Source organism: Chlorocebus sabaeus, chromosome 23 (genome assembly GCF_047675955.1).
Source record: "Chlorocebus sabaeus isolate Y175 chromosome 23, mChlSab1.0.hap1, whole genome shotgun sequence".
Taxonomy (NCBI): Eukaryota; Metazoa; Chordata; class Mammalia; order Primates; family Cercopithecidae; genus Chlorocebus; species Chlorocebus sabaeus.
In genome coordinates this window covers 44,134,386-44,146,958 of record NC_132926.1, presented here as the reverse complement: position 1 = coordinate 44,146,958, position 12,573 = coordinate 44,134,386, and the positions used below count along the sequence as shown (strand labels likewise).

General features: G+C 38.4%; 1 protein-coding gene across 8 annotated transcripts in view; it reads right to left on the bottom strand.

Annotated features, from left to right (window-relative positions):
• Positions 1 to 12,573, bottom strand: part of FAM13B (family with sequence similarity 13 member B) — a 107,808-nt gene that overhangs the window by 55,862 nt on the left and 39,373 nt on the right. For 5 of the 8 annotated variants that reach the window (XM_038009688.2, XM_008014593.3, XM_038009708.2 and 2 more), the window contains 4 exons: positions 9,749 to 9,926; positions 9,311 to 9,452; positions 5,098 to 5,193; positions 1,057 to 1,217 (listed from right to left, as the gene is read on the bottom strand). In XM_038009688.2, coding sequence (XP_037865616.1) covers positions 1,057 to 1,217; positions 5,098 to 5,193; positions 9,311 to 9,452; positions 9,749 to 9,926 — 577 coding nt within the window. The remainder of the gene's footprint in view (positions 1 to 1,056; positions 1,218 to 5,097; positions 5,194 to 9,310; positions 9,453 to 9,748; positions 9,927 to 12,573) is intronic. The other 3 variants (XM_038009698.2, XM_008014597.3, XM_073010671.1) reach the window with 1 other exon arrangement.

The following is a 12,573-nucleotide window of genomic DNA, read 5'->3' as shown; positions in this document are numbered from 1 at the left end:
ACTGAACACAAATTAAATTTAAAAAATCTAGTGGACTAAATATATAGCTGTATCCTCCTAATTAGAAAGGGTTAGTAAACAATGGAGCTTTACAGAGAACTAGCATAGAATTTAGCAGACCTAAAGATATATATGGGGAGTATGACAATGTAAACTGGCTCACATCCTTTAAGTAGTCTGGAAATATTTATCAAAAGCCATAGAAAGGTTCACTCTTTCTCTTGAGTTCTCTAAAGCTTCCTAAATAGTGCGCCCAATGGTCCCAGCTATGTGCTGGGATAGGGCCTTCAGCCTACCACATTTATCGAATTTACCCAGTATGCCATGTAAATATTATCATTTTATACATGAAAAGAATTGGAAAGCACTATCTTTTTTTTTTTTTTTCTGAGACGGAGTCTCGCTCTGTCGCCCAGGCTGGAGTGCAGCGGCACGATCTTGGCTCACTGCAAGCTCCGCCTCCCGGGTTCCCGCCATTCTCCTGCCTCAGCCTCCTGAGTAGCTGGGACTACAGGCGCCTGCCACGGCGCCCGGCTAATTTTTTGTATTTTTAGTAGAGACGGGGTTTCACCGTGGTCTCGATCTCCTGACCTTGTGATCCGCCCACCTCGGCCTCCCAAAGTGCTGGGATTACAGGCGTGAGCCACCGTGCCCGGCCTTGGAAAGCACTATCTTAATGGATCAGAGTTCCATCCTTACAGCCTAGATAAAACTAATTGTAGCCTGGAAGCGGGATATACAAGTCAATTCAGCCACTGTATCCTTCTCTAACAATGCTACTTCCACAGGTTCTGAAATTTTATCCAGCCCAATTAATAAGCTAATACAAAACAAACTTTAAGAATAAATTTGTAAGAGGTTACATTTTTGAAAAAAAGGTATTAACACTAGTAACTGAAAATTCCTTAGCAAGACTGCATCTTGAAATTTTACTTCTCGCTCTTTTTCACACACAAATGCCAAACTTTCACATAGTTTGTGTTCCTGAGTGCTTGAGTGAGTCTACACTTAGAATGAAATACTCAAAAGCTAAAGTTCACTCAACTGAGCTATTACCTTGTTGATGCCGTAACACTATTTGATTCCAGGATGTTTTCAGTCATCCTTAATTGTACCACCTCTGGCATGTCATTTGATTTTTCTGCACCCTCTTCTGGAAGTTCTTCAATATGTTCCAGCTTCTCATCTTCCTCTTCTTCCTCAGAAATTTCATTAACCTATATAAATAAAAGGAAATTCAAAATTAAAATGTGATGAAACTGTTAACACATCTAAGACATACTATTCTATGAAAATTTTAAACACAAACAACTCATTTTTATTTCCTCATTTCCTAAGATCAATCTCTCTTATGGAGTAACTGTCAACTTTCTCATATCAAAATAAAATTGCAACCAGACAAATGTAACATTTTGAAGCTAGATTAGTGTATCACTAGTTGTAAATTAGTATATTAGTATATACTAATTTTACAATTAGTATATCTAGGAATATAAGTAAGCCTATAAGTTATAGTTAACATTAAGAAAACTTAATTTTCTAACTAGGTTTGTAAATGTAACACTTACAACAGACTTTTAATTGATCTGATTTCCAGGAGTCTTAAACAAGTCATTTTAATACAGTAAGTGTGAAAAACGAAGGGCAAAAAAATGTTGCCTTAAGATGTTAGCTACATTTTAGAAAATGTCAGCTAACTTCTAAGTGATTCAGATTGAATTATTCATGAAGAGATGGGATCCTACAACAAGGAAGAACTCATATTTTGACCAGTAAGCACAAGTCAAGGTTATAATTATCTTGCTAGCAGCAGCTCTAAAATGTCCTCCATTATCAAACTGGCTACGTAGGTAATCACTCTAATAAAAAGATACTGAAATATTAGAGAAGGAAAACCAGCGAAATACTTTCAAATGAGTTTTTAAGTTATCCCAAAGAAGAAACTATCTATAGAATGGCTTAATATAAACTAATACTAGTCATTAAAGACTCTGAGCAATAAAAGTATGCTTTTTCTCCGTTCTAGAAAAATGCAATAGAAATACCTAGAATATATGTGTTTACTACTACATGTAACAGTGGTGTTTTTTCTGATGGACAAATACAGTTACTAGAATACTATCAGAAAGTAAAACTACAACCAAAAGAAAGTTAATTACACTATGATATTCTATCACACTCCTAATCAACAAGTACAGAGTGCCTATTTTAATGTATAATACAGGCTGGGTACAGTGCCTCACACCTATAATCCCAGCACTTTTGAGAGGCTGAGGGGGTTGGAACACTTGAACCCAGGAGTTCCAGACCAGCCTGGGCAACATGGTGAAACCTTGTCTCTACGAAAAATACAAAAATTAGCCAGGCATGGTGGCATGTGCTTGTAGTCCCAGCTACTACTTGGGAGACAGAGGTAGGAGAATCACTTGGGCCCAGGAGGTCAGGGCTGAAGACAGCCATGATTGTGATGCTGCACTCCAACCTGGGTGACAGAGTAAGATTCAGTTTCAAAATTGAATAAAGTATAATACAGTAGTTAAAAGCTAGGCCTCAGAGGCAGAAATATCTATATTCACACATCACATCCCTACTTGCCCCTAACTTTGTCTGGCAGCTTACTTAACTTGACCAAGTCTTAAGTATAAAATGGAGATGCTATACTAACTACCTCACAGAGCTGGTTGAAAGGATTAATATACATAACCTCTTCAGCAATGTCTATACATAATAAGCAATAATGCCTATCATTATAACTGAAATTGTTGTCATTTCTTTAACAGCATAGATCCTAGTTTCTACATGTAACATCATTTTTTATATCAATGAAGACAGTATCCACCATCCAAACTACCTAAAGCAGGAGGTCTCAACCACAGGTCTATCGAGGTCACTAGTCAGATGGGTCACTAAAAAGTCATTATTAACAACAGTTAGGCCAGGCATGGTGGCCCATGCCTGTAATCCCAGAACTTTGGGAGGCCAAAGGGTGGATCACTTGAGGCCAGAAGATCGAGACCAGCCTGGACAACATGGCGAAATCCAACCTATACTAAACATACAAAAATTAGCCAGATGTGGTGGCGTGTGCCTGTAATCCCAGCTAGTCGGAAGGCTGAGACAGAATTGCCTGAACCCAGGAGGCAGAGGTTGCAATGAGCCAAGATCGCACACTGCACTCCAGCCTGAGCAACAGAGCAAGACTTCGTCTCAAAAATAAAAACAAAACAGTTAGTGAACCATTTAGTTCACATGTAAAGTACATGCAGCAGATTCTGTATAATTCGTTGTGTTTATAAATATCTTTCCTAGTCCATCCCATGTCATGTTGATGAAAAGGACTGAAAAATCATTGGCTTAAGTGATTAACTGAGAGGTAAGATTTCAACACAAAGGTGAAAATCTCAAATGATAGATCAGGTTTTAAAGTAGATCAAATGGGAAATTATCCTCTTTCCCCATCTATGTATTTAATTAACTAGTGAAGGTTGAGAGGATGTACTTAATATCCATTTCATAATCTAAGCAAGGAAACACTGGCCAAAAAAAAAAAAAAAAAAAAAAAGTTTTCAGAAGTATAAAAGGGGGCCAGGTGCGGTGGCTCATGCTTGTAACCCCAGCACTTTGGGAGGCAGAGGTGGGCGAATCACCTGAGGGCTGGAGTTCGAGACCTGTCTGGCCAACATGGCGAAAGCCCGTCTCTACTAAAAATACAAAAATTAGCCAGGCATGGTGGCAAGTGCCTGTCATCCCAGCTACTTGGGAGGCTGGGGCAGGAGAATTGCTTGAATCTGGGAGATGCGGGTTGCAGTAAGCCAAGATCACACCATTGCACTCCAGCCTGGGTGACAGAGCAAGACTGTCTGAAAAAAAAAAAAAGGTGGGGTGGGGGGCAGGGAGTTATTGTGGTTGATTAATAAAAGCTTGGGCACAATAGCAAAATATAAAAAAAAAATTTTTAAGAAGGCTTTTAAAACAGAATAAAAACTTACTCAGTTCACACCTTTTTGGTATAGAGATACTATTATTTTAACATATTTTTGTTTGGTTTTGAGACACAGTCTTGCTCTGTCGGTCAGGCTGAAGTGCAGTGGTACGATCTCGGCTCACTGCAACCTCCGCCTCCCAGGTTCAAGCAATTCTCCTGCCTCAGCCTCCTGAGTAGCTGGGATTACAGGCATGCACCCCTACGCCTGGCTAATTTTTATATTTTCAGTACAGACAGTGTTTCACCATGTTGGCCAGGCTGGTCTCAAACCCCTGACCTCAGGTGATCCACCCACCACAGCTTTCCACAGTGCTGGGATTACAGGTGTGAGCCACCATGGCTGGCCTATTTTAACATGTTATATCACACTTTTTAAAATCATTTTATGGGGCCAGGTGTGGTGGCTCACACCTATAATACCAACACTTTGGAAGGCCAAGGCAGGAGGATTGCATGAGGCCAAGAGTTCAAGACCAACCTGCGCAACATAGTGAAACTCTGTCTCCACAAAAAATTTTAAAAATTAGCCAAGCATTGTAGCACATGCCTGTAGTCCCAACTACTCAAGAAGCTGAGGCAGGAGGATCATGAGCCCAGAAGCTCAAGGTTACAGTAAGTTATGACCATGCCACTGCACTCCAGCCTGGGCGACACAGTGAGACCCTCTCAAAAAAATAATAAAATCATTTCGCGTCTAAAGTCAATAGCTCCGAGGAACTATGAAAGCATTATACTTGAATATATCGAATATATTCAATTCAATAAGCTTTATAGAAATTGACAGTCTCTAGTATTTTCAACAATAATCATCAACTAAAATATGACATGAACAATTAATTACCTGTGGGTTTTTTTCTCTCCCCTCTCAAGGCCTCCCAAAGTAACTTCCTGCACTAAGAACTGACTCAATTATTTTGAGCTAAACTAAGCATTAAAGACTTGGATTAAAATGCTGTCTTACCCCACACTAATATTCGAAGTTCTTCTTGATCCTCTCCTTGTCAACCTGACCTTCTGCTTATCAACACTATTTTGTTCACAAGTTATTTTGAACTTGCTCTATGTATGCAGCAGCCTCAACTCCACTTATGGAAAACCTCATCCATACTTACATGTCTTCTTTCTTTGACTGCTATAATTCCCTTCTCTAGGGCCTCGTGAAATGCCTGCTCTCCAGACTCCAGTTTGTGGAGAACGCTGCTACCTGTCTTCTCAAATGTATAAAGAAACATCATTATCACCTCCATCTTCAAACCATTCTACTGGATTCTCATTCATTTAAGGATCCATACGAAATCCATTTGACTCTGCATCATCCTTCAAGCACTCCCTGTTCATCATCTCCAGCCACCTATCTCTCTCATATTACTACCTGGAAAAGATTCTAATAGTCAAATATTTGCATTAATGGAATGAAACTATAAAAGAATTAAGTGCTGGATAAACTTTGCTTCCTTCAAATATTAAAATCAGGAGAAAAATCAAAGCACTGCCAAGACGGGCCAGGTCTACCCACATCTTTAAATATATAGACAAGAAACTGAAAATATTTAAGAACACAATCAAGTTGTGCTGAGTTTGAGGATATTTATGTCTGCTTAAATACCTTATCAATTCTGCCTCACAAATCAAACTAAAGTTATCAAATCCACTTACAAAAAAACCTCATAAATCTGTAATTTTGTTACTTGTAAATCACATTCCAGAAACATAATAAAAATTGATAAGAAAACAGATTCTGAGACAGAATTGATTAAAAAAAAATTGGTAAGAAAATAATTAGCAACATGGGACAAGATAATTAAATCTACAGCATGTCTCTCAGGACCCACTGCACTACTCCATTTATTAAGCTTAATTATACTAATATCCTTTTCCTCTTTTTTTCTTTTTTTTTTTTTGGAGACAAGGTCTCACTCTGTCACCAAGGCTGAAGTGCAGTGGCATGATCTCGACTCACTGCAACCTCTGCCTCCTGGGTTCAGGCGATTCCTGTGCCTCAGGGTCCACAGTAGATAGGACTACAGGTGTGTGCCACCACAGCCGGATAATTTTTGTATTTTTAGTAGAGATGGGGGTTTGCCCTGTTCATCAGGCTGATCTGAAATTCCTGGCCTCAAGCGATCTACCCATCTCAGCCTCCCAAAGTGCTGGGACTACAGGTGTGAGCTACTGCACCTGGCCTAATGTCCTTTTTTCTATCCATGGGCAAACATGCAGAATTCAACACTACCTTATGGTGCCTCACCATTCTATTTAACGTAAGGCACAATGTATTTTAAGTCAATTTTTCTAGTGCAAAAAAAAATACAAAACTACTGATGCAATACATGTGAGATAGAGACATTTCAGCATACATCAGAAAACCATGGAAGAAAAGAAATATTGAATTATAGCAAAATATAAAACATAATCAAGGCATATCCTGCAGACTTTAGAGAAGTCAAGATATAAATATTAAGTTGACATTACCAGTTCTTAGAAGTCAAATCATCTTAAAAATGTAAAAAATAAATGACAAAAACATTATGTATATTATTTCATTTTTATCTGCCATTACTTACATTTTTGAAAATCACTGAACTGAAATATAAACAAAATAGGCCAGGTGCAGTGGCTCATGCCTATAATCTCAGCACTCTGGGAGGCCAAGGCAGGCAGATCATTTGATGTCAGGAGTTCGAGATCAGCCTGGCCAAAACGATAAAACCCAGTGTCTACCAAAAATACACGCACACGCACACACACATTAGTCAGGCATGGCAGAGTGACTGTAGTCCCAGCTACTTAGGAGGCGAAGCACAAGAATCGCTTCAACTCAGGAAGTGGAGGCTGCAGTAAGCCAAGATTGTACCACTGCACTCCAGCCTGGGCAACCAGAGCAAGACTCCGTCTCAGGACAGGATGGAAGGACGGAAGGAAGGAAGGAAATAAAGGTGGCATGCAGAACTCCCCAAGAGGTAGATTTCTTTTGAGCATCAAAAGACATTAAAGGTTTAAGGCATACCTATCTACTTATCCTCCTCTTGTCATTTTGCTTCAAGCAAGAATAATTTAGAGATCTATCAGTTCCTTAAACCAAGTTTTTAAGTCAAGAACAGTGTATGATAACTGGAACCCCTCAAAAAATGTGCCAAGAGTTTCATGCATCACTAATTCAGGCTACAAATTCTACCCCTTAATTTATTACATATACACACAGACACAGGTTTCATCCTCAGTCTACACACTGCAAGCTCTAATCTGGCATCTATTACTGTTCCTTTAAAGTTCCTGATATTTGGATAGGAAGAAAGAGAATGAGAAAAAAGGAGAGAAAGGGAAAGAGGGAAGAAGGGAGAGAGGGAGGAAAAGCCAAAGATAAAAATGCTTACATGGCCAGGCACAGTGGCTCACGCCTGTAATCCCAGCACTTTGAGAGGCCAAGGTGGGTGGATCACCTGAGATCAGTCAGGAGTTCAAGACCAGCCTGGCGAACATGGTGAAATCCTGTCTCTACTAAAAATACAAAAATTAGCCAGGCATGGCAGCAGGTGCCTGTAATCCCAGCTACTCAGGAGGCTGAGGCAGGAGAATCGCTTGAACCTGGGAGGTGGAAGTTGCAGTGAGCCTAGATCACACCACTGCACTCCAGCCTGGGTGACAGTGAGACTCCATCTCAAAAAAAAAAAAAAAAAAAAAAAAAAACCCCTTACATAAAGGAAACATGAAAAGCTGAAGTATAAACTCCAAATATTAAAAAGTATTAGTCATAAAAGTTCACAAAAGCATAAAAACTCTTTTAAAGTTAGGCTGCCCGGAAAATAAAACTCTGAATCCACATAATGATATACAAGAACTGTCAGAACCAATGAAAACCTGTTATGATCGACGACCTCTCAAAAGATGATGCTTTGTAATCTCACAGCAAATGAAGGGAAGCAACCATGCAAACCTGAATACATCTAAGAGTGACAGGGAAGCTTCTAAATATTACACCAGAAGCAGACAGATACCAAGATTATTCTGAGAAAACCAGAATGTACCACCCCCTTTCTAAGTGGGGACTGATACTATAAATCAAATAAATTTTAAGGTTCTACCCACACAATAGGAAACTACACAGGTGTAAAAAAAAAAAAACGTGCTCTCTATATTCTAATAAGATCTTCAAAACAAGGGGCAGAACAGTGTGGATAGTATCCTACTTTCTTGTAGAAAAAAACTGTGAGAAAATATTTACTTGTATTTGCTTTTAAAAACCGGAAAAACAAAAAACCAAGGGGAGGAAAGAAAGAAGTAAAAGGTGAGTATGGATGACAGCAAGACATTTTACCATATATTCTACCATTTTTAAGAAACAGGTGAATTATTATCCATTAAAAAAAGAAGTATCAGCCCCAACTAACACTCAAAATACAGGTGACTTCATAGGTTTTAACGTTAATAAAAGTTTGACGGCAAACCACTTCACGTAAGTGCAGAAGAAAAACTTCTACACAAACCTAAATCACAAATTTTAAACCTGAGAAGACAGGACTAACATGGCTTTACAATAAACTGTTAATTATTCAGCTTCAATATTCCCATTTCATAAAGGAGAAAGTTAAGTATGAGCCTTGTATAGTCTCAACCATCAAGATTATAAGTGGCTGGACGTAGTGGCACATGCCTATAATCCCAACGCTTTCAGAGGCCAAGGCAGGAGGCTTGCATGAGGCCAGGAGTTCAAGACCAGCCTGGGCAACATAACAAGACCCTGTCTCTATAAAAAATAAAACAATTTTGTAAAAGATTATAAGGTAACCTCAGAAAGAGATTTTAATATTCTAGAGTCACTAGAATTTAAAAATTACCTGCCACTTAAACTATTAATATCCAGAGGCTTTCCATTAATGATAATTATACTATTGTGTTGATTTGCTATATTACTGAAGAAAAACTTCAAATTTTTAAAAATGTGTACCTAATCTTTCCCTCTACTTTAAATTTCTCACCCCTTGCCTATATTCCTCTATGCTAGCAGTTTCTCTGCAAAAAACCAAAACACAGCATTATCCTTACAAAATAAACAATAGTTAGAAAAAAACAAAAACAAAAAATCTCTACTGTATACTCTGATTTTAATGCCTTTTCCTTATTAATCGAATTATGGAGGACAGGATGTTGTTCAGGGAAAAAAAACAATCATGAATGTGCCACCTACTGATTACATGTAATAATCAAGATAATTACTTCCAAGTCAGTACTTAAATTCCACTTATGTCTATGGCAAGTCTTTAAGAGCATATTATTCTAAAACAAAAAAAAAGAAAGAAATTATTCCTCCAAATAGAATATTCTCACCTGTTCAGTAATTGAACTCAAATCATTAGATGAAAAATCTTCCTCTTCATTCTCAAAAAACTCATAGTAGTTTTCCAGAAGTCCAGCCATTATCCTGCTCACTATTTCTTGCTCTTTCATATCTTCCACATCTGTGTAAATGCTAAGAATAAAAGTCCAAATTGAGAGTTCTTAAATCAATCACTGGTAAAGGTAGAAGACAACCAATGAGACACTTTATGAACACAGGCAATTTATGTCACCATTCTGTGCTTCCATTCTCCCATCTGTAAAATCTACCTAATTTGTAGCCTGTTCACAAAAATGTTGTAAGAATTAATTATATCTACTATAAAAAATAATTGTTCATCAAGCAACCTACAATCCTTGGGAGACAATATAATGATTCCATTTCACGTATCTAATTTTTAAAAATTAAAAATTTTTGAAACAACTTACTGGAAGACATCTGGACCAAAGACAGCAGCCAAAGAATTTGCAGACCAAATTTCTTCATGATGTGATGCTACATTGGCTAAAAATCTACACAGAAACTTTAACAAACTGTAATTAACAGGTGGAAGCTGTTGCAAGAGGAACCTCAACTTTCTTCCAAATTCATCTTCATTATTATAATCTATAAAACAATAATGATAGGGTTTTTTTAAATAAAGGAAAAAGCAAAGCTCTGGTATTTTGCCAGGTTCACATTATTCTACCCACATCACCTTTTTACTACAACAATTCAAAACCTCTTCACTTCCTCTACTGGGGCCAAATGCCTTAGGGCTTTCCATTTCACTTATGAAACAGAGAAGAGGCGGAGAAGGGGAACTGGAAAAAAGGAACTCAACCCCTTAATTGCTGGAGGATGTTTTCCTCATCTATTACTCATTGGCCCCAATTCTCTACTTTTGTTTTTTTGTTTTGATTTTTTTTAAAATTCTCATCCTACTGTCTCCAGCATGACCGTACCTGTGTTTCCACACTAGTGCCAACTATAAAAAGTCAAAATGCACTGGCCATGCCAGACAATACAAACTACTAGTGAGCAAAGCAGAGATGCAATTTGAGGGGTTAACAGTATCAGCGATACCTTTTAGCTTGGAAAGGAAAAACAAGGAAAGAACAAAGTAACAGTGTGATTTTCTTCTCCTGGCTTCCCAAATAAACAATTAACTTCAGCAATATCAGTAGAACTAAATTAAAAGGTCTTTCATTTCTCGTCTGTTTTTCTCCTCTAAATGTATGCTGGTTTCTGCTTATCAAGTAAACTTTATCACACAAGTTAGGCCTTGTATTTATCGTGTCAATGAGTTTTCACTAGCAGAAACTAGATCTGTATTAATTCCATTGATCGGTGAGGATCCCATTTGGGAGAAAAAAGTGCTCAGAGGTTCTCCCAAAATAAAGTGATTTATTGCTTCATGAGTAAAAACCAATTCAATTATGTTTCATTTTGTATTTTTCTGCAGGTTCTTAAAATTATTTTACTGAAAAACTTTTGGTAAAAGGTTATGGTCATGATATTAGCCATCTCTGCAAAATAATACTAGTCTAAAAAGTTTACCAGGAAATAGGACTCCAGTACTATGTTGATTAAAAAAAAATTTTTTTGGCCTGGTACGGTGGCTCACGCCTGTAATCCCAGCACTTTGCTGAGGCAGGCACATCACCTGAGCTCAGGCATTTGAGACCAGCCTGGGCAACATGGCAAAACCCTGTTCTACCAAAAATACAAAAATTAGCCGAGTGTACTGGCATACACATATGGTCCCAGCTACTCAGGAGGCTGAGGTGAGATGATGGCTTGAGCCTAGGAGGCACTGGTTGCAGTGAGCTGAGATTGTGCCACTGCACTTCAGCCTGGGTGACAGAGTGAGACACTGTCTCAAAAATTTAAAAAAAAAAAAAAGAAAACAAAATTTTTAAGTTTATCAGGAAAGGCTATAGTCACATGAGTTTTACTTAAAATTTAAAATGCAACCAATAACAACTCTTCTATACTTTGTAATATTACCAGCTGTCCATTCAAAAGTACCAGTACTTCAATTTTAAAATCAGATGGAATAGTCCCTGGATTAATGTTTAAATCACTGTACCTATAACTGATGAGAAATTTTAACAACCTAAGCATTCAACAGAAAAGGATTATTTTAGAAAATCATGTACCAAAATTGCAAGCATTATCAATATAATGAAGACACCAACACTGACAAATTCTACCTAACGTTATCTCCAGCTCTGTGGCACTTAATGTCTAGCATACCTATCCATATGTTTATTTTTATCATCTATTTATCCATCCTCCCTTTATCCCCTATAGCATTTTAGTTCTGTGAGGGCAGAGATTGTTTTTTCTTTGAGACAGGCTGTCGCTCCAGGGTGGAGTGCAGAGGCATGCTCACTGAGGCTCACCACAGCCTCAACCTCCCAGGCCCAAGCGATCCTCCCACATCTACTTCCTAGGTAGCTAGAACCACAAGCAAATGCCACTACAGCTGGCTATTTATTGAAGTTTTCGTAGCGACAGGGTCTCCCTATGTGTTCCAGACTGGTCTAGAACTCCTAGGCTCAAGTGATCCTCCCACCTCAGCCTCCCAAAGTGTTGGAATTACAGGTGTGAGTCACCACACCCAGCCATGAGGGCAGAGATTTTCACCTAGTTTTTTTCAGTGCTGAATTCTCAGTATCTGGAGCAAAGGTCCACAGCCGGGGCTGCAGACCAGTCTGTGGCCTGTTAGGAACTGGGCCATACAGCAGGAGGTGAGCAGCGAGTCAGATCAGCAGCAGCATTAGGTTCTCATAGGAGCAAGAACGCTACTGTGAACTGTGCATGCAAGGGATCCAGATTGTACATTCTTTATGAGAATCTAATGCCTAATGATCTGAGTTAGAACAGCTTCATCCCAAAACCATTCCTCCTCCCCATCAGTGGAAAAACTGTCTTCCACAAAACCGGTCCCTGGTGTCAGAAAGGTTGAGGACTGCTGGTCTAGAGCAATGCCTAGCATATAGCAGATGTTCAATACACATTAGTTGAATTCACTGAATGAATACACAATAACTGAAAAAAGATGTTGAACATACTACACCATTTGACTTGATGGTGTGGTAAGCTTGTGGGCAATACTGTTTTTATTTGAAATACTATCAACATTATCCAAAGTTTTGTTGGGTACATTTCTTCTACACATTTATACCTATACTGGCCTGTTTCTGAAGTCTTCAAATAAGGCACAGAAGCACTTCAAAATACATTAAATATATACATACTTGCTTAA